At 43.5% G+C, this 27,040-nt stretch overlaps 1 protein-coding gene across 5 annotated transcripts in view; it reads right to left on the bottom strand.

Annotated features, from left to right (window-relative positions):
- acot7 (acyl-CoA thioesterase 7) overlaps window positions 1-27,040 on the bottom strand; it is an 83,452-nt gene that overhangs the window by 26,756 nt on the left and 29,656 nt on the right. For 4 of the 5 annotated variants that reach the window (XM_023841573.2, XM_023841574.2, XM_023841571.2 and 1 more), the window contains exons 5-7: window positions 19,527-19,641; window positions 19,265-19,279; window positions 18,248-18,334 (exon numbers count right to left, since the gene is read on the bottom strand). In XM_023841573.2, the coding sequence (XP_023697341.1) occupies window positions 18,248-18,334; window positions 19,265-19,279; window positions 19,527-19,641 (217 nt within the window). The remainder of the gene's footprint in view (window positions 1-18,247; window positions 18,335-19,264; window positions 19,280-19,526; window positions 19,642-27,040) is intronic. The other variant, XM_023841572.2, reaches the window with a different exon arrangement.

Below are 27,040 nucleotides of genomic sequence, written 5' to 3'. Positions count from 1 at the left end.
TGGATAGTTCACCTTTAGCTGCACCAGGGGTTACATGAAAATGGGCCAGAATCTATTCAGCTAATCAAGCTTTTGAACCCATACAGACGCAGTCCACAAAGAATATTATGAACCCAGTTTTCACAATAACGTGACTCCACACTCATTAAAACATTTAACACACTATTAGTAGCTAGGATGCCATACAGACTGCTGACAACAATAATGTGGTTAACTCCCCCCTACACAGTGAAAATGAGTGCAGACTGCCCCTGTCCTGTGACACCTTTCATCAGTCTATCGGCCACTAGCCGAGTCGTCATCCGCTGATGAATCCAAAGTCAGAATGACCATTCCTGAAGAACTTTTCCCATGTTATTGGGCAGGACAAATCATGGCCAAAAATGCAAGGCTTGTTGAGCGATACACCTATCAAGTAACTATTTGCAGTATGTTTTCCATGTGCAGTTATTCATGCCACAAACTGTTTACAGATACACTCAGCGGTCAGTTAATTAGGTACACCTGCTTGCCAATGCAAACAGCCTGCTCATCCAACCAGCAAAACATGCAGCTGAAACTGCAGCTGAATACATACAGAGTGAAGGGGTTCACTTACTGTTTGGCAAGAATTAGAACTGCTAAAATGCCTGATCTAACTGGTTTTGGCCCTGGTGTAATTGTGGTTGCCATATGCAGCTCTTCCATTATCTCAGAAACAGCCACTTTTCAGGGATGGTCACACATTAGATATACTAGAGTTTATGGTGTGATAAAAAAAAATGTCCAGTCAATGGTATTTGTGTGACTGTAGACACCCTATTAATATGAGGTTAGTGTAGAATGGCCAACTCATTAAAGCTAAGTGGAAGGCCATAAGGTCAAAAACAAAAGGGCAGTCAGTGCTGTGCTTTGAATGTGCGGTTTGGGAGGAAAAATGAGTTCTACCCAGTACTACCAAGACGTATCTAATACAATGAGTGAATTTTTCATTTCGCATGTTGACATCTGACTTGAAGAAAATTTGACTGAAAAAATTAGGATAGCAATGAGCTTAGCAGAAAGGCTGTAATGGTTAGCATATTGGGTTTAAGGCATGCCGTAGCAAACTGAACATCGCAGCAAAAAAACGAGCATTTGAATAAAAACCATCGGCAGAGCATCTGAATATAAATGACAGCGAACACCACCCCCCTCTCCCCACGCCACTGCATTCTACGTTAAACCCGAGACGATTAATTCCGCTTGTAATTCACACCACGCATCGCTCCTGCTCGGCAAATGCCGTTTTCCGACCGGGCTGCCTTATAAATCGATCTGTTTTATTCATCCGAACGTGAGTTGACAAGGGACGACCGCGGGGGCATTGGGCGACGCCGAAGAAGAGGAGCAAGTGGCGGCGTGGGTACGGTGAGGGCATGGCAGGTAGGAGGTGTGATTCTCCGGAGGCCCTGGCTTCACATAAGGGGACCCTATTGATTTTATTTGGCCTGACAGGCCGCGTTGCACATAAATCTTCAGGAAGCCCCTGCTCCTTCCGTAGCTCCTCTGTCAGCCCCCCGAGGAACGAAGCTCAGCTTCATCATGCCGCTAACTGCGGTGGGGCTGGATGAGTTACACCCAGAGCAGCCTGTGTGCTTAATGGATATATTTGACAGCAATCTATGTCTATTTGCTGCTACAATTAATGACCTATTCTCAAGTATTTATGTGGCTCAGATTCAAATCTATTAACTTGCAGGGTTGCCAAATTTAGACAGCTGGCTGGCGTGAGATTTTAAATTTGACACAAGTCTGCACACACATGCACACGCATTTACATGTAAGTAACAGTTTCATTACCTTGCACATAGTCAGTAGGGTTTGCAGGCTGCCCCAACACTTTTGATGTAGCTAATTTTAGGTTTAAAATGTAATGATATGGATTTGCTGTAAGAGTTCTTGCGTGAGTGTGAGACTCTGAAAGCCTGCAAGCAGGAGTTAAATAGAATTTCAAATCCAAGTGAGATTTAAGCAGTATCCCACGGAGCTCCTGACTTTTTCACACTGTTACTTCTGATCTTTAAAAACCCCTGCTAACCAGATAAGTCCTACGTCAATGGCAGGAATGTCTTTTAATTAAGCACAGGGCTGATACGTCCACACCGATTAAGGCCGCTTACACTGATTGGCCGAATTAGACCCTAGAGCCAGCCCACGCACTCGCTCTTCAGATGCAGATCTTCCAGGCCAAGACTCAGGATATCTAGCACTCTGACGCTATATCTGGGACAACGACTGAACCTCTTGGCTACAGACTGCACCGGGTCATGTGAGATGGGTGTGGTCAGCGGAGGGTATTGGTGACGTCTAGATCTTTAGGGAAAGAAAGGGGAACAGCAGCAATTGCAAGTCCCATCTTCCTCGTTTTCTTGCCCTGTGAGTCAGCTTTGTCTCTCTGCTTCCAGAAGGGAACAAAAACATCCTCAGCAGTCATCACAGAAAGTCTTCTCATGTTGTGGCCCATGGGCTTAATCGAGAAATTTACAAGGAACAGCTCATAGTTTCGCCCACTCTAAATATGACGGTGCACACCCCCACCTTCCAGCTCTGTTAGCGGCAGCCCTGATGGGCTCCTTATGCTTCACGGCCGGACAGCAGCCCCCTTAATGAAGATCTGGGTGTTACAGGAAAACCGTTACTGCGCGGCCATTATGCTGCAAACAGTTTGGCCCAAGCAGCAACAGCTGCAGAGCTTCAGTTGTGTGTAGCAGAAAGCTGCATGGAGAGAATCAAACAGGGCGGGGTGAGCAGGATGGGAGATGAAACAGACCCCTCGGCTCTCTCCGACCTTTTTCATCCAGACATGCATGAAGCCGCCAGTGTCGGGTAGGGGGATGATTATACACAGCTGGGCAGCGCCGTATTGCTGTGTGAGGTGCAATGCATTCTGGGAAAAAAAGCTTGTTTGTGAAAGAAGGGAACAGCGCGATCATTCCTCCTCGCGCTACTGTATAGAAGCGTCAAGGTGAAACAGCAGCACAAAACAAGTTTGAGGGGAGCTGTAACGATTGTGGTTTTGAAAAAGAAAGTCCACCTGAGCTTGAAGTGGAAGCATCAAGATACGTCAACTTTGAAAAATGTGAACAATTTAAGCTATGTTGGATAAACTCTGCAATACCATATACTGTCACATCATAGTTTCGTTTTGTGAGAAATGTGGAAATCATTTCTGTAAAAATAAAAAAACGGACATGAGGAGATATGAGAGACGTGAGAGACACCAAGCTGCTCTCAAGATGGGAAAAGCAGACATTTTTCCACTTTGCTTATCCTTCCCCCTCTTCTTGCCAGTGAGACCTCTGGCCTTTTCGAGTGCCGACAGCAGAGTCAAGCGCCTTATCCTTCTGTTTGACGGAATAAGGCGGGAAACGCGACAGCCATCCGCAAAGCCCTGAGAATACAGGCAGCTGCCGGAGGGTCCGGCTTTTGTTCCCACAGCTCTGGGCCGACTGGGGGGGTTGGAATGTGTTTCAGCTCCTACCTCCCATCTGTTTCTCTTCTAAGTCCCACTGAAGGGAGGGTGCCGAGAAGAAGGGTGGTGTTTGTGGTGTGTGGGGGGGCATCTGTGCAACTTCTCATTTGCATGCATCATGGGAAAACCGGTAGAGCTCCTCGGTGATTCTGGGGACGCTTGCCAAGGGTTAGACCACATGCCGGATGCGTGCATGGAAAGGGGTGTGTCGGGATGGTGTGTCGCTCGCTCCCGGGAACGCTTTCCTCGACGTTCCGGAGCCGAAGCGAGATGGATGCTCCCCCCCTCCGGTGGTAGCTGCCAGAAAGCCTGACCGAATTTCAAAACAACTGAACGCCTGGAAAGAAAACAATAAGAAGCCATTCAAGGGCACACCTGCGGTTACACAGCATGCTCCCAGGAGAGAGTCGGCACCCCCAGGGACAATCTGGGCCGGAACCAACGAGCGCTGGCTTCACTGCACGATTCCAGGGCCACAACAGGTCCTGGCTCTGGTCCTCCTACAAGTTAGCAGCTTGTTTCAGCCATGACAGGATGGCAATTAACGTGGCTACCAGAGCCAGAGTAATCGTCCAAGGCAGGAGGTAATGTACAGGTAAATGGGAAAGTGGCCCAGACAGACCTTTCTGGAGCGATTTGGCGAGGCCTCAGACAGCTGAACATAGTGTCAGGGCTGGAAACGAACAGTCGGGCTTCACTGTGAATCAAGGCTTTCAGTCAGCTAACAGAAATAAAAATGTGGATTACTTGTAAATATCTTTCTTGGGGGGTGTGGTAGAAGGCTGATAGGGCACTCATAGAAGTGCTGAGGTGAAACTTCGCAGTATCTTCCAGTCGACAACATGCAGTTTTGTCATATTCCTGCAAATGCCAGGGCAATTAGGGAAGCAGATTTCTATAATGATTTTGAGGTCTGCAATTGTACTCTTGACTCTTGAAATACTTTGTTAAAAATATCTTATAAATGATAAGTACTATATAAATGATTATACGTTGATGGACCTCCCCCATATGACAGAGCATGTCAAGGTCTGGGACATATTAGACAAGGCTGTTCAAATCACGGTCCTCGAGGTCCGAGTCCTGCTGGTTTTCCAGCCCTCCTTTACCTGTCAGTCAGGTGTGAAGCCTCTGACCAATCAGAGTCAGTAATTATTAAACTAACTACCTGGGAGAACCGAATACAAGGCCTGGATTTAGAATCGAGGGTCAGATTTGAAGAGCCCTGTATTAGATGGTAAGCGAACATTCGGTACTTGTAGTCGACATATTGAATGTAGAGGATATGGGCAGAGTTAATGATTCGAAAGTCATTCATAAGGGCCAAATTATTATGGCCAGACGACTGGGTCAAAGCATCTCCGAAACAACTGTGTCCCCGTGGGCTTGTTGATTCAACACATGCCACAGATGTTCGACATGTACCCATGTTCACATGATGCAACAGAAAGCAGAATTAATTGGACCAGGCGTCATTTTCCCATGGATCCATTGCAGCCGTTTTCGATGGTGGAGGGGGTCAGCATGGGCTCTCTGTCAGCCCTGTGGCCACGCAGCCCCCCCCCCTCATACATTATGCCTGTAGTCATCATTAAAATTATCTTCCATTTGTGCCACAGTCGCCCTTCTATTGGTTTGCACCAGACACAATAGCCTTTGCTCAGGTCTAGTAATGATGAGTCTTGGCTGCCCACATCATAGTAATGATGAGTCTTGGCTGCCCACATCATAGTAATGATGAGCCTTGGCTGCCCACATCATAGTAATGATGAGCCTTGGCTGCCCACATCATAGTAATGATGAGTCTTGGCTGCCCACATCATAGTAATGATGAGCCTTGGCTGCCCACATCATAGTAATGATGAGTCTTGGCTGCCCACATCATAGTAATGATGAGCCTTGGCTGCCCACATCATAGTAATAATGAGTCTTGGCTGCCCACATCATAGTAATGATGAGCCTTGGCTGCCCACATCATAGTAATGATGAGTCTTGGCTGCCCACATCATAGTAATGATGAGTCTTGGCTGCCCACATCATAGTAATGATGAGTCTTGGCTGCCCACATCATAGTAATGATGAGCCTTGGCTGCCCACATCATAGTAATGATGAGCCTTGGCTGCCCACATCATAGTAATGATGAGTCTTGGCTGCCCACATCATAGTAATGATGAGCCTTGGCTGCCCACATCATAGTAATGATGAGTCTTGGCTGCCCACATCATAGTAATGATGAGCCTTGGCTGCCCACATCATAGTAATGATGAGTCTTGGCTGCCCACATCATAGTAATGATGAGTCTTGGCTGCCCACATCATAGTAATGATGAGTCTTGGCTGCCCACATCATAGTAATGATGAGCCTTGGCTGCCCACATCATAGTAATGATGAGTCTTGGCTGCCCACATCATAGTAATGATGAGCCTTGGCTGCCCACATCATAGTAATGATGAGTCTTGGCTGCCCACATCATAGTAATGATGAGTCTTGGCTGCCCACATCACGATGGCGGGTCGAGGTTCTTCCCTCCTCAGATCACTGTGGGTAGGTCCTCAGCATGGCTGACCATGGCCACTCCACAAACCCTACCATCTCCATTTCAATCTCGTCAAAGTCACCCAGATCTTTACCCTCTGTCCATTATTTGTGCATTCTACACGTCAACTATACGAGTAACAAATGTTAGCTTATCATCTAATATATCCCAGACCTTGACATTAACTGTTTTTCTGAGATAGTTGACCTTATTTGCTTCACGTTGAGGGGGTCATAATGTTTTGTCTCATCAGTGTATAAATGACAAGTACATTTTTAAAATGCCTAATTTTGATATCTATCGAATGTCAATCTTACGATGCACAGATGGCAACGGAAAAAAAAACAACGAAAATACTGTGATGTGCGGAAAGAACCTTAACCAGCCACTGCGGAACCCAACCCATGGCTTTCAGCACCGGAAATGGTGATGCTTTATCTGATGTGTGATGAAGAGCACGCAAGTGCAGCCTGACTCGAATCCAAGACCACTTACCGCTGAACCATGGTGTCTTCTGTTCACATTTTCTAAATTATATTCATATTCTACTGGAATGTTTCTCACACACCACTCACATGTTCTGGCAATCCCTTCTCCATATGCGCAGCTAGTTTCAGAAGCCAAAGTTTGATTCAAGTTCAGTTCTTTAACCACGTCCTAATTACTTGCTTCCCCATCTCCCTGGGGCTCTGTGGCTTCCCAGTGTGCTCTGGGCCACAGACGGCTAACAGTCGTATCGGCGTACAAGGGAGCCCTATTGCTCCACCCTTACTTAAGAGAATTTGCTACGACTTCACACACGCTGCCTTGTACTTATCTGTATTTTCATTTACGGTCTTATTTTTACCAGAGGTACAGCTGCACGAACAAGAAGGGGGGGGGGGGCAGGTAGTCCTCATATTGTTTGTGCTGCCTTTACACCCTGCCTGCGTGGGGGCTTGGAGATGGACTTCCAGCAGCCCCCTGTGAAATCTCCCGCTGACGCCCAATCCCTGGGCTTTTCTTGTTTTGGTGTGTTTTACAAACCAATCAATTCCCCGAAAAAAAAAGAAAGAAAAAGAAACAAGTCTTGACGCGATTCGCCATTCAGCACCGGGGTAACCAAGCCAAGCATATAAGGGTACATAAAGGTATTACATTAATGATATTCTTATGCACAATGATTACATTATGCATAAACGATATTTCAAGTGTATATATAACAATATGGAGGCTCCAATGTAAGCGTGAGTCTGCACTGAGTAAGGAGTTATGGAAAATGCATGTGTGCATAACAGTGCCCCAGTCATAAAATCATAACTGCATTACAAAGATCATAAAAGAGAGATGGCTGCCAAATTATAAAGTAGTCTAAGGTTTATGGCGGAATATCCAACAGACAAGACTGTTTCATCATTCTGACAGTATGTTATTATGTAGTTATGTAACGTATACCCTGACCTATACAGCATATGTAGTGCTTTCTATCCGTCCATTTCCTATACCATCGATACCACTATTGCCCACTCTGGAAGCACAGGGCACCTGCCAGGGGATGCACGGTTGAAAAAGTGTAGAAATATTATTTAGATATTAAACATGTGTCATCCCACAGATGTGGTAGTTCAGCCTGATCACACATTTTAACACGTGTGCCTGTTTTCTATCATCCCACACCAACAATATTCCCATGAAGGAATGGGACTTGGGGTTTGTTTGCAGCTGGATTCCACTCTCCAGTCTATACTGGGTGTTTGGACCTGAGGCACGTCCTCGAAGGTCAAAACGGCACGAAATCTGCGACCTGTGCATCGATCTGTCGGGTGTGAGGGGTCAGAGCGGTTGATTCTGTCTGGCTGGCCTCCAAAGTCTTCAGCAGCAAAAAGACCAACTGAAGTTGCACTAGAAACAGCAGGTCGTTACATTTCCATATTAGCAGCACTGAAAAATCAAAAAACATACTCCCTGATTTTATCAGGAGGGCAGATTAATTCCATTTCTTTTTATTCCTCCTCACCCATTCCTCCTGCACGAACCCCCAAGCGTCATCATACCCAGGTGGAATGGATCCACACGATGTTTAAACTGGGAACCTTCGGAAGCTTTGGGTTAAACATGCGATATGCGTTTCCCATGCAAAATAAAATTAAAAACAAAAAAATGCCCTTATAATTAGTCCCAGGGTTGGCTTCCCAACCCATCTTTGACTTGTCATAATTCAACTGTTTTTTGCGGCAGCGTAAGTACAGCTGACGTGAGTTTCTTTGAGTTTATTGCTTTAAAAATAACGATTTTTCCCACAAAGCTAAACAACAGCAAGGATGTCAAGGTACGAAGGGGAGTGTGATCGGCTTGTAATTGCCTCTCCTTTTCATGGACGTACTTAAACCCATACAGGGACAATCTGTTATTGGAATTCTAAAGCCAAACAGGCCATTGTCTTAACCAGCCATGCAGTAAAGTGATTGATGGAGCGGTGTTCGGCGATGATGTCTAGCGCTTGTCGCACAGTATGCAGACAGGCCTCCGTGTGAAGCACTTCCCAGAGTTCCTGGTAAACACTCATTCCAGATTTCAAACATTGCAATACATCTTTCTTTTTTTTTTTTTACTTTTATATACTTTGTTTTTTTTTTGTAATTGTAATTTGCAATTACGAAAAAATACAGTTAAAATACAAAGAAACCGCTAAGCTGAAATACTAAATAACAAAGCACTATTTCCCACACACAGGAAATGAGTCTGCTGGCAAGTCTTTGAAGAAAGTCAGCAGGAGGCAAAATAAAAGCAAACCGAGACAATAGATGCCTTTTGACCACATATAAATTATATATACAACAGATTATTATTTAAAAAAATAATAGCAGGGCCTCTTCAGTAGTTCAGTGAGCTAAATCTCCCATCTTACTCACAGACTGGTCAATACAGCACAGGTCATGCCTGGAAGCTGAAGGGTCAGACACAGGGAGATACTAGTTGACAGTTGAGGCCATGCCATGGATTCTCCTACCGGTGAGGTGAATGGAGGGGAATGGCTGGCGTGCATTGGTTTGTAGGAGTATGTCAGCTCACCTCTGCCCCCTGGTGGACATGTACACATTTTGGGCATCAGAGTCTCATACAGAACAGAAAATTATTATGGTTAATAGAACTGGATACTCCAGACCAATCCGGTCCATCTTCTATACATAAAATTCTTATTTATATGCCGCGCATAGTTTATTCAGACCAATAAAGATATTTATTCATGAACTTCTGGTGTGACAGAAACAGGTAATTATCATGGTGTTCGCTGAATATATTCCCATCAGGGTTTTATGATGCACCCTGAACATTCCATATATTTAATTCTGCCTCAGTTTAAATGAGGGATTTCACATTACCTTACAGATTTTTGTACAGTTTTGAGTGCTTGCTTGTATTTATTTTTATAAAACTGAAAATTAACTAAAAGATGTCTGGGTAATTGTAATCTGCAACAAAAACGTTTTGCCTGAACAGTAATAGCGATCATTAGAGTTAATTAAACTCGGAACAATTCTTGTCAGGGCGCTGACTGTGACTGAGTGACTGGGACAAAGCTGTCTAACTTGCAATTAGTTTTGCACATATAATAAGGATTTCCACCAGGATCCTGTAAAATGAAGTGGTGAGCTCCAGCAAGCTGAAGATCGCTATAGTGACCAGGAGCTGATCCAAGGCCTTTCAACCTGGTATCTTATTATCCACGCCTTATTATCCATGTTTACTCCAGTCATTGTTATTAGGATGTAGAGCAATGGTACCCTGATTTAAGAGCGTGTCACTGCTGCACACACCAAGATATCCAAGAGACCAACTAAGTTAATGAGCCAAACCTGCATTGTATTTTGTGGTTTATTAAAAATATTTCAAATGTGTTTTGATGTAATGTGAAAGTGATGCCCCTTTTCTTTCATTAAATAAAATATCCTAAGACATATCTAAGACCCTCAAACTCAATCAAATCATCATGCTAGCTCCTATTAACTGTTCTAGGTAAATTCAGATGTTCTTCTCAGAAACAGCTCAATAAATGATTCTTTACAGACTTTAGACTGGAGTGGATTACAAATATCGCAGATGGAAAGGTTGAATAAATTGGCACAGAGGACTGACACAATACTATGACTCATATTTTCCATGTAAGTTCATCTGAACTCTGATATCCACATTGGAGGACCCAAGATAAGCCCTTTTACAGAAAGACTGACATGCGAACACTGTAGCTGTATTAATAGATGAACATACAGTGTAACTGACATGAACACTGTCAATATTGCTTTTCCAAACAATTTAGTCAGAATAAACACGTCTTACTGCATAAAACCACATGAAATTCAGCAGTGAAATCCGGGGCAGTCTGAGATTTTAGTATTTTCTCTTGGAACGTGCAGCGCTTACGACAGTAGGTCACCAATGCTGCACAGAAATGAATTAAATAAATGCAAATAAGAGACTGCAAACAGTGACCCATACCGGCAAAACATTTCCTTCTAACATCCCTCCAGAAAGACTCCTTCTAATCAAGTTACCTTGATTACTATGTCCGTTATTTACCTTTGATGGAAACATTATTTGTTCATTTTATTTAGGATTAGAGTTATACGGCTGAGTTAAAATCCCTGCTCAAATGGACAAAAGCACTCCCTTCCCATGTATGGCTCTGTGCCAGTGATCAGAAGGTCATCGGTTCTAACCCTGGCCTTCACAGACTAGCCACGCCTCTGTTAGGTCCTTGAGCAAGGCCCTGAACCCCCCCCCCCCCCCCCCCCGAAATGTTTGGGGGGCCGGTAAAATGGCTTAACCTTGTCCTTGAACCTCAGACTTTACTGAGTTAAGGCATTTGAAGTTCAGCAGAAGGTCCAAGATAGACTCAGTGGGTGGAGAGTCTACTAGCCAATGGTGTTTTCCAAGCTGGAGATGAAGAGCAATTACAAATTAGGAAGAAGGATCTCAGTGGAAACTAGTTTGGCAGAAGCAGCCGCCTGTGGAATTAGGGTCCTTGTGATAGTGTAACTGCCCAGGTTCCTTATTCAAAGGCTTACCTGCCCAAACATGGACACTGAACTGCAAGAATTCACCCACCTTCTCCGATCTACAGCTTATCCTGGTCTTACTCCAGACCCCCTTAATTACCACTGTGCAGGACAAAAACAGCCATATATTTAGTGTTGTAAATAAAGTCTTTTTTCCCACGCCATTTAATTAAAGCTGTATAATTAAAGGACTTGAACTACTTCATTATGTGATGTTACTATAGTAACAGGTTTCACTGGTATCACTTCCAGAAATAGAACAAGGTCCAGAAAAGTTGATCTGATTAACGTACACAGGCTGAGTTCTCACCGACGATGGCAATTATTCGCATACGTGCGTAGAGCATGAATATAAAGCCAAATAGTCATAATTTAAATTAATCTACATTATATAAATTACAAAATTCTGAGAAAATAATTGAAATAACCTACTACGCCGTTCTAAAGTTTATCAGATATGTATATATTACGAAATATGTTACGTGGGCATATGCGCAATTAATCTAGGATTACATTGCAGGGGGATATTAGGAAGGGTGACATGTCCAAAGCAGAATGGTTGTCCAGCCGTTTTTACAGGTTTAAAATTGCTAAATTGCAAATTTATGAACGTTAACACGTTTATATTATTGCAATTACACGCCAACAAGAAAATAAACACATTAATTTAGCAGGATTAATGAGCATTCGCTATGCCGTGAAAACGTGTGTCCTGTGGAGTCCGTATTTGTCGAGGTTGATAAATATTAGGTGATTAGGGCGGCTGTGCTGCGCGGACACTGTGGCGATGCGCGGACACTGCGGCGATGCGCGGCTCACTGGCCTGCGGGGTGCGCGCCGCGCTGCTGGCCGTTCGCGGGTAATCGCTGGGCGCGAGCTGGACCGACCACAAGAGCCGCAGGGAGCCGCCTGCTTTCAGTTTGCGGATGACTCCAAAAAACGTTTTATTTCGTTCGTTTTGTAGTTTCATTGCGGTGAATAATGCGGATAATTTGTTAAATTTCAAATTAAATCTACCGAAGCAATGTTGTGGGACTTGCTTATCGTTGCTTATCGAGATACTTTGATTTCTTCGTAAAACTGTCGTTTTTTAAATGGAGAAACAAAACTTTGCAGCCATATGAACACATTTAACAATGCTAGGCCTACAGTACTTATATTTAACGCACTATCATTGGGAATAAGGATAATTCTTTACTTAAGTTGTACCGCAGTATATAGTGATATATATTATTTTTTTCCGTCATATGGGACAAGCTTGACGCAAACTGAATATTTGTTGTTAGACTAACCGAAAGCTGTCTGAGCCCCAGTCCTACACCTGAATACGCTGTTTAAACTGCTTCACTGAAAATACAGACGATATGTACAATAAGGATACGACCATGTAATTGTATAAAATTGCCCTCAACAAAGTACATAAATTAAAAGAATAACATAATTACAGGGTACATGAGGATGTGCTGTTAATATTAAATTATGATTAACAATCACACAAAATGGTGGGTGTGATGTCCTCAAACGACAAAAACAGTGAATATATTAAATTAATTAACTATTATAATTTATTCTGGAACAATTCCCCTTCCCAATATATACAAAAGTTCAATCAACACCAACCTGTGTCCTATTCATATGTGTTGTAATTAAAGGTATATGCCCTACCAGAAGCCATTAGTGATCAACAGGTGTTTCCATGGAAACAAGAAACAAAGAACCCATCAACAGAAGTGGGGGGGAGGCTGGGGAGCTGCAGAAGTACATGAACTGTGTGGTCACTCCAGAGAGAGTGCTTACAGCAGGGGGGGTGGTGGTGGTATATATCTTCCTCAGTCTTTTTAAAATCCCAGCCTCATGCTCCACTAGTTCTCTGCCTCAGCTATGTGCTTAAGGGCAGGCCAGAGGCACCAAGGCTGGCAGAACAAAGGTGCCCTTCTTGGCAGGTCCAGTCCTGCACCAGAAGGGGGGGGGGCTGAGGTTCCCTCTCGCTCTTCTTCAGACAGCCCAACTACAGCAGGTGCACATCATATGTAGCCCCACCCACAGCAGGAACACATGTGTGGCTCCGCCCACAGCAGGAGTACGTCATGTGTGGCTCCGCCCACAGCAGGAACACATGTGTGGCTCCGCCCACAGCAGGAGTACGTCATGTGTGGCTCCGCCCACAGCAGGAGTACGTCATGTGTGGCTCCGCCCACAGCAGGAGTACGTCATGTGTGGCTCCGCCCACTACAGACCACAGAAATCACAGCACGGTTTTGGCTGAGAATTCAATTACCTCAGTTTAGCTGGAAATATTAAGTTAGTATAATTAATCAATGGTATCAGGGAACTGATAATTGCATTACTGGCTAAACAAAAGGGAGCGAAATTAACCAGAACAGGGTGCAGAGAGGGCACTCCTCCCTACCCCTTCACAATAGAACATTTTGTCTTTGGGAGCACGGTGCTGATCGAAAGGATCCTCTGTGTGACGCCTAAAGTGACGTACGGAATTGCTCATGTGGGTCTGGAGCGTCACAAAGTGATCAAAGCGTGGTGCGGGGTACACCAACATGCAGTTGGAACCAAATTTAACATCTCAGAATTCGTTTCACACCTCTCATTTCATAACCCTTCTTAAAAACAGAACACAGCTCAATACCAGCTAGTCAAGCAGGAGGTGCAGTCTAACTGCAGTACATGAAGTATTCAGACAGGTGGATCTAAACAAAAATAGTTCTTGACCACTGGGCAGTTTACGCTTAATCGCTGTTAACTCATTAAAGCATTTCTCATGAAAAATGCGTCAAGGTTAAGTCCTCATGCTTATTTGACGCTGCTGTCATACAGAGACGAATGGGATCTGCCTGCTGCCTTCAGTCGTGACATTCCCAGCCAAAGTAAGTAATTACTGACCAGCTATGACAAACAATACTGCAGCTTAACAATTGTACGCTTGTGTTTACTTGTGTAGGTCAACATGCTACGTAACAATAGATCAACTATAACTCCATGTAGCAGATCAAGTGGCCAAAATGCTACATTTAATTCAGTTGTCCTACAGCAATGATCCATCCATTTTCTGTAACTGCTTATCAAATACAGGGATGCAGGGGGTCTGGAACCTATCCTGGAAGCTACAGGTGCAAGGCAGGGAACAGCCCAGGATGGGGGGGGGGCACCCATTGCAGGGGACACTGACACATGCACAATTTGGCCACTCCAATTAACCACAGCAGGTTTTTGTGTGGAGGGAAACTAGAGTACCTAGAAGAAACCCCACGACAACAGGGGGGAGGACATGCAAACTGCACAAATATGGAGCCATACCAGACATTCAAACCCTGGGTCCAGAGGTGTGAGGCAACATTGCTGACCACTATACCATCCAGCCACCCCTATGGCAGCTATTGTTATTATTGTTGTTCACTCTCAGACTGATCGCTATTAAAACCTGAATATCAGCACATCGGCTATATAGTAAAACTCTGGAATCAAAAGTCACTCGTGAAGCTGAATAGCACAGGTCTCCTGAAAGGAACACATATATTACTGTATTCTGTCACACGGGGTTAATCATACCAATTATTTCTGCAAGCATTTAGGAGCTCCATTTATGAGCGCCCTCACACTCCGATTGACCATACACCAGCCCACCCAAACACACAAAGTCCATAATTACACTTCAGAGAAGCCAGAGCAAATTATTAGTCAGATATATTGGAGGTTAATTGCCGGTGGAGCAGAGAGGCCTGCCTTGTTCTCCATGTCTGTCTGTACCTGAGCACCTGAGCACGCCCTGCACACTTCCAGTTTTTAGTCCTCCATACTTCCTCAACAGGGAGGGAGGGGGCACACAGGCACAATGTCACATTCAGGGCCGGCTCTAACTTTCCAAGGACCCCAGGCAAAGCTTTACTTGGGAGGCCCCTCCACCAAGAAAACTTGGGGGGGGGGCGGTTGTAGGCAACTGCCTATTCTGCCTTTAGAGAGAAGCCAGTCCTGGTTTTCACTACAGCAAAGATGGCAAAACTCTGCCTGCTGAAAGAACCAGAAACCAGCCGAGTCAGCAGCTCGCGCGCAAACCTCCATAGCAACTGTCGCCGTACGTCACTGCCACAGACCTCAACTCAGATGTGGGATCAATATTTTACTTAAATTTAAGATCAATTGTGTCATAAAAACCATTTTAATGATTACACCGATTAGCGCATTTATAGTCAGTCTGCAGTACATGTTTGGGAGAATCTACTTTTGTCTGGTGGCCTAAGAACACGAGTATTTCACTAATACTATCACTGCTGCTACTAAAACTAATAATCGATTCAGTATCTAATACAGAGTCATGGCGGAGGAGGCTGGAGTCTGTCCCAGGCAGCGCAGACTGCGAGGCAGGGGACCATCCTGAACGGCATGCTAGCTAAAGTACACCCTGCTGACTGAAAAAATGATGCCAACATTTTACACAACCAGCTTGCCTGTGATGAGTTATCGCTGTTTGGCCCAGTGGCCCATGAAACATCACGTTCCCTCTCTCAGAACGTGTTGTTCCAGTGAACCTGCTGTTCAAAGACATCTCTTTACTTTGACCATCCTTTTTCAATTTTGTTACATTGTTAATGTTTTTAACTTATGTTTACCAATTGTACAGTTACACAGAGATGCTTCATGGCTTGAGTATTAGCTTGATTCATGTTATTAATTAATTAAGTAAAGAATTACTATATCTAGGTGGTAAATTTCTGAAAGTTTTCTTCAAAAGCACAGCAAGACTGAGCAGAACTATTAAGTTAAACAGAGTCAGTGTTCTTACTAGATAAGATACTTGGGGTGATCCTTACACTATGGAAATCCTCACCTATTTAATGTAATTGTAAAATGTATACTTATTGTTAATTGTAATAGTTATAAACACAAGCCCACTTTTGAAAATGCTACTGAAAAATGCAGAATAAGCTCCTAACGATATATGCCAGACACAGAAATAGGTCTCTGAATTTCCTCAGCTTGGTATTGAAGTAAACAAAGAAGAATGAAAATGACACAGAGAGTTTAATGTGACGACTATAAAAACTTCACAGATCACACTGCAAATCATTAGGATATTTTCTTCAAAACACAACCTATAACAGTCACCTATAGGGGCCATCAGGTATTCTAGATTTTAAGGTGAGGTTTCGAAAACTGGCTCTACTCTTAGATACTCAGGTTCACAAACAATAACCTTGTGTTGTGCATGTGTGTGTGATAAACACCCACCTAGAGGCTGCCTTACTGGAAGAACAGGAAAACACCAGGCATTTTATTATCCTACTAATCACAACGCAAACATGCCAATGTGAAAAGCACAGCATTCTCACCATCAATCCACAACACCGGTTATCCTGACAGGAATGTAAACACTAACTGCGCACCTACGTGAATTATGACGTGAATGCTCACCTGTTCCCCACTACAATCTCATACTTTCAGAGAATCAGTGTACTGATATGAACAATGTGTTTCACATTCATATTAATAGACTGATTCAGCAGTAAACTTTAAAATGTTTTCAGGTTAAGCTGTTTCTTCTTGTGCTTGATGCTTTACAGATATGCCAACCAACGCCCTCTTCATTGACGTGTACGCTTGTTACTCCACACAACAACAAGTACAACTCTTCACATCAACACCATGAAAGCCACGTAGAAAGCAAATCACCACCATAGGGTGTTTGATGTTGACACTGTTGGGTGTTTTACAAGGGGGTGTCAAGCCAGTTCTGGGCTTTCACAGAGGACAACTGCACATGCGATCACGGGAACTGGACACCTGGCGACTGTCCTCTTTAACACATCCTGTTCCTGCAGCAAAGCAGTTACTCTGGGGTAGGGAGGTTGTGGTGCGTAACATTAGCCAGTAACCCAACGGGGGACCAAAGCATGTCACTCCACAAGAGGCTTTTTCATTTTTAATTTCAGCTCGCAGTGGAATCTTTCCAATTCAATAACAAACAAGCAACAACTACGGCCAGATTCATTTAAACAGTTCCAGTTTCAAAGGAGGGTCTGCAATGAATCATCCCTGCTTATGTAACTCACTCAGCCATTTAGGGTCAGTGAAAAACCTCAACTGCACTGTACCACTGCAGGCCATCGGCATTTACAAGAACGGCTTGCAGGGTTATCTTCTTTTAAGAATGCAACCTGCAGAAAAACCAACAAACAATAATACCACTGAACGATGACTGGAGGAAGGAATTGTCTTTTCTCAGCAAACTGCAGGCTAAAAGTATCCATTAATCATGCTGGGTTTGCAGACAACAGATAATGGAACTATCTACATGACAATAGTGTTTCTGCACGGCAGCATTCATTTCGTTTAACCTGCGCCATTTCCTGAATATCAATGCGTAGCTGGATGGAGTCGAGCGAGAAAAAGGCTCTTCAAACGTGAGACACGTTAAACCGAAGACTTCGTAAAGCCTACTTCCGTTATGCTTCACCATCCTGGATTGAACAAGGCTGGAAAAACTCACAGCCACGTATTTCCACAGACATTCCAACATAACAGCATGTAATACACAAAAAACCAGTACAGGAAATTAATGACAGGCTCTGAAATCTGCTGAGGGTGGGATTATCATTCGCTGCCAATCACGGACTTGTTAGACCATTTTCCTATTGGAGATGTTTCTTTACAGATCAACCGGTCAGCCAATGACAGCGACCTGTAGATCCACCCACATGACACTGACCATGTGGTACCCAATACTAACAGAAAGTCACACCTCAACTTCCACTATATTTGTGCCTGACTCATGTTGTGCCTGTAATTATGGAGCGTAAAACGGCAACCAGAGTGGCTCCATATCCAAAGGTCATCCAGGGTTAACCCACTTTAACATATTTTTTGGCTTTCTGACGGACCCAGTGTGAAAAACAAACAGCCATCACCGTGGTCCACACCATAATGACTTTATAGATGAGAATCAAACCCATACCCTCCACAATGGAAGCTTGTATGTTTTGATAAATTAGCCACAAGATGTCCATCTCCATCCCACACCCTTCGCTCCATGAACTCTTCCCTAGCATACTCTCACCCCTAGTATACTCTCACCCCTAGCATACTCTCACCCCTAGCATACTCCCACACTCCCAGGAAGCATCTCACACCATTCGAGCTCCTACTCAGGATACTGAAGGGACGTGCCTCACCTCCATGGACGAAGCCTAGCAGTGTGCAATCTGAGGGTCCTACCAGGTGGATCAGGCTGGACTGGCTGAACCCCACAGTGAACGTGCCTATGCCAGAGCACACACACAATCAGAGACAGGAAGACACTCATTAACAAAGAAAAGACCAAGTTAATTCATCAATGACTTCTACATAAATGATTTGACAGGACCAGCTACATATTTCAATGTATTAGATCATGCACAAATGAGAATTTTGGCAAAGTCTATGTCATTTTCAGGGCTGAAATAAAAGAACTATATGGCCAAAACTATGTGGACACCAGCTTGTCCAACATCTCATTCTGAAATCAAGGGATTTCATATGAAGTTGTTCATATGCCATTGCTGTTATAGATTCTGCTCTCTGAAGGCTTTGCGTTAGATGGTGGAACATTTCTGGTACGATTTACCACCACTGAGGAAGGGTCTTGGTGTTGGGTGATCAGGTCCCTTTCTGTGAGTTAATGTCATCAAACGCTTCACAAATGAACTTGCTCCCAGACGTAATCACTTCACTTGTGACTGATGAGGGCATCTCTAGCAGGGCAGAAATGTGGTGAACTGGCTGGTTGGAAAGATGGCGTCTTATGATGGTGCCAAGTGGAAAGTCGGTAACCTATCCTATCCTATATAATCATCCATTCTGATGCGAATGGTTGTTGCAGATTGTGTAAATGAGTGCTTAATTATACACCTGTGTCAGCAATGATTGTGACTTAATTAGGCAACTCCGGTAATTAATAGGGGTGTCCACATATTTTGGGTCATATAGTGCATATTAAAATATATAAATTGTATGCACAAAACAACAAAAGTGTTTGGAAAATAAATATAATATTATGATTCTGCCTGTTTTAACCCATTTTTTTTAATTACAAAGAACACCTTTAGGGCATCGTGCCATTCAGTATGCTACAAATGCTTTACACAATATAAAACGTGTTGTCATGCAAATCAAGTAGGATTTTTTTTCAGTAGGAAAAACAAGAGACCCACCTTTTGTTTGTCTGTCTGTAAGGCGGGTAAAATGAAGGAAAAGAAAAATCAGCAGGAGAATTGAAGAACACGTCTGTGATTAGGATCTTCGCTCTGTGATTTTAACAAATGCATTCCTCTTGATGTAACTGGCACATTTATTTAGTTGCCTGGACACCTGAAAATATACATTATAGTCTTCTTGGGCAGATACTGTGATTTTCCATTGCTGCTGATTGGTTGTGAGATTAGGATTCTGATTGGTTGAATGGCAACCTTTCACCTGGGCTGATTACAGGCCAGATCTTCTCCCCGTTCCTCTCCTTGGTCTCCAAGCGCTCCATCTTCTGTGCCTCGTAGCGCTTTTTCCCCTCTTCCTCTTGCTCCTGGTTGGTGTACTGAGGCACATACAAACACAACATTACATTTATTGACTTCCTGCACAGGACAGTATGACACCGCCTTTTGCACATGCAGAATTTTCTCTTTTTTTGCTGATTCAATGACATGGTCAGCTGTCCTGCGACTCGCTCTGCTGTTATGAATACAGCACCAAGCCAATCAGCATCCCTTCAAGGTCAAATTAGTTTATCTGACCAGGTATTTGTATTGTATCATGACAATAAAGTTGAGTTGGATTTAATGACTTTTGATCCATAATGCAACCAATGCAGGTTCCGAAAGCAAAACAGGCTTGAGGTACTGCAAAGACTGTGAGTGAGTACAAGGAATGATGGACTGTGTAGACATGCTGTGTGTCTCCCTGTGTGTCATTTATCTTACATTGTGGGGACCAAATTTCCCCACAAAGTTATGAATACCCATTTTTTTGATCTTATGGGGAGTCTTTCCTGTTCCCCATGATGGAAAACTCAATTTTCTAAAAATCCATGACTGCAATCAAAAAACTAAAAATGCAAAAAGCCTCTTGTATTTAGTTTGGTTAATTATGGTTATGGTTATGGTTAAGGTCATCATTGCTGGGATTAGGGTTTTTCCCATTGAAATGAATGGATAGTCCTCACAAAGATACAATTACAAACTTGTGTGTGTGTGTGTGTCTGTGTGTGTGGTGTGTGTCTGTGTAATGAGAGCTACACTATTCACCCCCTGTAGCTTATGGAAAACATAAAATAAACTTCTGTGAAGAAATAGCAGCCAATCCCTAGACCTCAGTCCTGGTCACCAACATTTCTCCGTACTTCCTTACATACTGCACGCACCATTCATACCAACTGCCAGACATTCGGGTCTAAGGGAATCACACCCATTATTCTTCATTTTCTCATTTTAAGATATACCTATTAGCTGTAAGCAGAGAGAAATAACTATCTTGCATTATTAAATTCTGTTTTAGCAGGACTCTGTTTTCAGTTATCAGAACTTATCGCCCCTTACGTGTATCTGTCACTGCAAGTTATGCATAATTAAATTCAAGGGCGTAGATTTGCTCTGGACATTGGTGGGGACCACTGCATTTGGCGCTGCTTGTATCTGAACGCAGCCACAGCCTCTCACATGATAGCAGGGAAATGCACAGCCAATCAAAATGTTCATTTGTGTTTTGGGGGCGGGAGGACTCAAGGAGAGAACGTGATTTATCCCTTTCTGCGTGTCTAAGTTAATGTTCACAGCACGATTGTTTTTTTTTTTTTTTTTTTTTAAGTGGATTAAATTATTGGTGGGGACATTTCAATGGTCGGAGAATATTGGTGGGGACACATCCCCTCCGTCCACCCTAAATCTACGCCCCTGATTAAATTAGAAAACAGCCCAGTGTGTCAAAGCAACACAGACCTCCCTGGATATGTAATTTCCAGTTGGTTTCCCTGCATTATTGCATGCATTCTTGCATCTTGAACTCTGCTGCTGAATAAGCTGCCATCAATTCCAGGTAATTTGTAAAACAGAGATCAATGTGGCATGAAGATGCTTGAGGCGATGGAGAAGTTCCCAAGCCTGATGGGGCCGTCGCTCACCGTTTGAAACTTAAGTGTGTCAGGAACAACTTTGTTGGGGATCCTCCCCCCTCCCCCAGAGCCTGGCACAGCCCTCTGGTGTCTGCCCACTGGATCCCAGGTTTACCACAGTACCGTCAGACGGTGTCAGCGAAGACAGCTCCCTGCGGCCGGCCGCTCACCATGCCGCACAGGAACTGCCGTTCGTATCCTCAGCACCCCCCTTAAGTATCACGTTTACCTCCAAGTCTGGATGTCTAAGAGAGATTCGAGAGCCAGCCCCGCATTTATCTATGGCCGGTTAAAAGGTACAGAGAAAATGAATTCTTAGGTCGTCCGTCTCATTTCATATTCCTCTCTGACATGCTCGCGTGCAAAGGGCTCGGCTTGGATGAAGTGGATTCTGAGAGGTGGGCATCTGCCAAGAAGGACGGGGAAGTGTTTGTGCAGTATTTTAGGAGTTAAAATTCAGGCTGGGATTAGGATGGGGGATGGGGGATTGGGGGAGGGATGGGATTGGGGGGGGATTGCCCAATTAAAGTGCAGCGATGGAAACATAATACATTTCCCTGCTAACGCTGCTCCTGCACAATCCCTTTCCTTTAAGGACAGTTCAGTTACACCGATTTATCTCTAATGGCCTGAAAATATTCTCCATTTACATCCATGTATCGTATTAATGCATGGTTCTGACTAACAGGGAAATCGTTTAAATATTTATTTACCTTAAAAGACCTATAGCTGAGAGTCCCCTCTGGGGTCGTGGGTTACACTCACCTTGAAACTGTTTTATCTTCTTCATACTGTGAATATGCGCATTTTCTGTTGCATTAATCCAGAGTAATGAGCTGTTTGGACTGTATGTCCATCAGCTGCCAGATTATCTGTCTTTGTTATCATACTTTACTCTAGTTGCAAATCTCAGGCAGCAGAGTGGCTTAGAGCAGCACAGCTGGTCCAAGTTTTAGCTCCCTGCCAGCCAATCCACATTTTTTCATCCCGGTAGGGAGCTGGGCGGGAGCAAAAATGTGAACTGCTGTGGGTCCCCAAGGACCGGATTGGGAAACACTGGCTTAGAAGGTAGTACTGTTGCCTCACACCTCTGGGGCAGAATGTTAAAGTCCCATCTGGGCTCAGCGTGTGCAGCATGCATGCTCTCCCTGCTCTGTGTGGGCTTCCTCCCTTAGGCAAACGCATGTCTGTAAAATGCCGGTAAGGTGTGACTGCGGCACTGTTAAGAATCAGCAATCAGAAGATGGATGGACACCCCCACCCGTCCAGAAGATGTTTCACAATGTAAATGTTATTTTATGCATTTTTGTACTACAGTTTTCAATACAGATTTATTGATTTGCATATTATGTATTAATCATGACTGAAAAAAGATCTTAGAATCTCCCAGTTTCAATAAAAAAAAACCAGTCAGCCACATTTAAAGAATTAGTTCTAAACGGGGGATGTCAAAAATGTCATTTTTTTACTCTGGAGAAAATACCAGATGGGCGATACTACAGATCTACTTTTTGATCCAATACCAAGTAATAGTAAAGTTGTGGCCAAACTAAAATTTAAAGGGGGCTGTTAAAATAAAATGAGCCTAACTGGTGGCAGGGCGGGGGTGATCATTTCTAGGAAATCATTTCTTTGATCAGCCAGAAACTAGGTGATCATTCTTCCCTTCCTTCCCTTTCCTCCCCCATCACGGTGAGTAGTTCATGGTTAGTAGTTCATGGTTAGTAGTTCATGTCCTGCTCCCTATAATTGTTAGAATTGTTAGAATTGATTCTAACGTTAAAATATATTTTTTTTTGTTACCTGAAAAGATTCAATTTTTCAGGTAACAAAAAAAAATATATTTTAACGTTAGAATCAATTCTCACATTCAGATAGAAAGATCGTTATTTCAGCATCGACATGCACATCCTTAGCAAAAAACACTCATAAGAACATAAGAACATAAGAAATTTACAAACGAGAGGAGGCCATTCGGCCCATCAAGCTCGTTTGGGGAGAACTTAGCTAATAGCTCAGAGTTGTTAAAATCTTATCTAGCTCTGATTTAAAGGAACCCATGGTTTTAGCTTCCACTACAATAGCAGGAAGACTATTCCATACTCTGACTACACGCTGTGTAAAGAAGTGCTTCCTCAAATTTGTTTTAAAATGTTCTCCCGCTAATTTCCACTTATGGCCACGAGTTCTAGTATTTAGACTAATATTGAAATAGTCATTTGGCTGAACAGCATCCAGACCCGTTAGAATCTTATAGACCTGAATCATATCCCCCCTTAGTCTCCTTTGCTCAAGGCTGAACAGATTCAGTTCCGTTAACCTCTCCTCGTAAGACATTCCTCTAAGACCAGGAATCATTCTCGTAGCTCTTCGTTGCACCTTTTCTAAGGCAGCAATGTCCTTCTTGAGGTATGGTGACCAAACCTGCACACAGTATTCTAGGTGGGGTCTTACCAAGGAATTATATAAGTGTAACATCACCTCCCTTGACTTAAACTCCACACATCTAGAGATATAACCCAACATTCTGTTCGCCTTTTTTATTGCTTCCCCACATTGGCGAGAGTGGGACATGGAAGCATCAACATACATACCGAGATCTTTCTCGTAATCAGCTACCTTTATTTCAGTGGAACCCATAAAATATCTGTACTGTATATTTCTGCTCCCTGCATGGATTACCTTACATTTATCTGTGTTAAATTTCATCTGCCAGGTATCAGCCCATTCGCTAATTAAATCCAGATCCCGTTGAAGCCTCTCTGCTGCTAGATTAGTATCTGCTACCCCGCCCACCTTAGTGTCGTCTGCAAATTTAACCAGTTTACTGTATGTATTCGTGTCAATATCATTAATGTAAATTAGGAACAATAGTGGTCCTAAAATTGAACCCTGCGGTACCCCACTATAAACGGAGGCCCACTGTGACATAGTGCCTCTAATAACTACTCGCTGCTTCCTATCAGTTAGCCAGTTTTTGATCCAAGCTGCCACAGTTCCTAAAATTCCTGCAGCTTTAAGCTTTAACAAGAGCCGTTTGTGGGGGACAACATCAAAGGCTTTCTGGAAATCTAAGTAAATCACATCATAGGCCTTTTTGTGATCAATTTCACTTGTAGCTTCCTCAAAGAACTCAAGCAGGTTCGTTAAGCAGGATCTACCTCTCCTAAATCCATGTTGGCTATCCTTTATAATGTTATTTGCATCTAGGTAATCTACCATTTTCACTTGAATTATAGCTTCCATTATTTTTCCAGTAATGCTAGTTAAACTGATTAGCCTATAGTTTGCTGGATTACTTCTATCCCCTTTTTTGAATATGGGTGTTATATTAGCATGCTTCCAATCTGATGGTACAAACTCAATAATCAACCCAACACTGGATCAGGTGGTTGAGGAGGATCTCGTCCACAAGGTGCACTCCTCAGTCCGCTGGCAAATGGGGCGAGCCACGAACACGGCGAACACGCCAAGGGTGCCGTCACGGTGCGCCAAATGAACCCCGATGTGTTGGTCACAGTCTGCGGTGCCAGCGCGTGTTCTCCGGGGCAAGCCTAAACTGAACCTCCTCCCTGATTTAATTACCTCAATAATTAGCTAATCATGCAAACCATTTCTGTGTACGATTAGCATAACTGGTCTTTCATGGTGAATTAGACCTTTTTTTGCACGGTGTTACGCTTCACTTTCCAGCACCCGGGACAACATGACTGTTAATGCACTGTTTCAGACCGGTGATCTGCCAGTGAGGGGCTGCATCGTGGTTACATGCAGTGGTTGCAATGCAGTTACATACAGTTCCTACACGGTACACGGCCCCATCTTTTCAGGAGGCCTTTTTCAGGTGAATTTCTAAAATTACTGTCTAGTTCCTCACTGCGGCCCCTTTCAGCCACAGCTGTGTTGTAATAATTCAAATTTATACCCGGCAAACAAAACAGGGCAAAAGATTACCATGACGACACGAACAGATACATTAACGTTGTGTCGGTGAGGTAGGCATCCTTGTCTTCGGTCATATTCACCACTGAACAAAGAGGTAAATAAACCTCATTATCATCTCTTTATTCCGCACTGAACAAAGACACCCCCCAAACCCAGGCCAGTACAATCACACCTCCCAGAGGGCCAAGTTCACCTCCTTCTGTGTCTAGAACTTCCAGTTCCTCTGTCGTTCTGCATTAGCCTCTGTTACCCCATAAGTGTGGAGTCAAAATGGTCACCATGGATTACAAAATAAAACCTTCCTTCTGACAAAGGCTCTGCCATACTCAGATCTATAAGCAAAACCCAGATGTGGATAAATCAGACCAATGGATCTGGCTCCCAATGTCAAGCCAGTGGTGCCAAATATAATCTGAACTGATGTGCTTGCAAATACGCTGCTAGTTCAGGCACCAGAAGGGGATTTGCTAATGTAGCCTTGAGTACTTCTCCGCTAACAATTGTGCATTTCAGGAACGTTTACAATTAAGGTACAGAAACGTTCAAAGTGTCCAGTTTTCCTGATGTTCCCAGAATGTTATCCCACTACTACAACTGCCACTACAACTAAGATTAAAAATGGTAGGGAAGTGGGGAACAGTATTGCTTTGCGGATCAAAGATCATGGGTTTAGGGCTGTTTGTTGTGCTTGCATATAGCACTTTTATTAAATACTGTAGTATTTTATCATCAAACAATAATTTTCAAAAATTGCATTACAAGGATGATCAAGTAATAATGCTAGTGTGTTGACATCAACAGAACCTTTGTTAATATGGAGGGAACGTTACATTAACGCTACACGTAAGAACGTTCTCTGCCAACTTTGAGATAACGTTTGCTCAGGTTCTAGGAACGTTCGCTGTCATCTGGGCTGACCCTGAGTAATATTGCTTTGGATAAAAGCACAAGCTAAGTAACATCCATCCATCCATCTTTCATACGATTTATCCAGTGCAGGATCATGGTGAAGTGTGCAAATTTCAGCTAAGTAACATCATAAACAGTTATATTTATTGAAAGGTCAGGTTCAACATAAGGCCACCCGCTGTGCTTCAGAGTGGATATAATTGCTGGTCATCCTGTCCCTGATGTCAGTCTTTGTATTGTCAGCCGCATGGCTCAGTGTGTTGAGCATGTGGCTACCTGCACATCCCTTTTGTCGTGTGTTCGAATCCCACCTCCTCTGTTTTGTATTTTATTCCCTAGTGTTTCATTGTATGTTTTTCCAGTTCCTGTGTCTTCTGACTCGTATTTGGTTCTGGTTTCGTTCCTTGTGCCCCTGTTTGCGTTTCTACTTGTCTGTTATTCCTCAGTGTTTCCCTGTTTCCCTGTTTCCTTGGTTAGGTCTTAGTTTCTCTCTTCAGATCCTTTGAGTTAATTAGTTTCACCTGTGACCTGTTTTCCCAGTCTTTGTTAATTAGTCTTACCTGTCCTGTGTTAGTATTATTACCCAGTTTTAGTTTCAAGTATTTAAGTCCCTGCTTCTGTTCAGTTCTGCTGTGGTTGTTGATTGTTATGATTCTGTTGATTGCGATTGTTAATGTTTGGTGTTAGATGTATGTTCTGCTTACCTGCCTGTTTGTAATTAGTCTTGTTTATCCCCATTTACTTTGGACCCCTTGTGGTCCTTTGTTTTGTTAGTGTTTTTTTTAGTTCAGTTAATAAACCCCGTTTGTCCTTTGGGCCTCAACTGGGTCGTCCACCATTTCTGCCTGCATCATGCCACGTCCTCACACAAAACCCGCCCAGATCCATAACGGAAATATCCAAAAGTATTAGTGAGAGAAGCTGCTCCCTGTGCAGGTCGGTCCTGACAGAAACATAGGTTCTGCTAGCAGAG

Source organism: Paramormyrops kingsleyae, chromosome 6 (assembly GCF_048594095.1).
Source record: "Paramormyrops kingsleyae isolate MSU_618 chromosome 6, PKINGS_0.4, whole genome shotgun sequence".
NCBI classification, from domain to species: Eukaryota; Metazoa; Chordata; class Actinopteri; order Osteoglossiformes; family Mormyridae; genus Paramormyrops; species Paramormyrops kingsleyae.
This window is presented reverse-complemented; position numbering and strand designations above follow the sequence as displayed.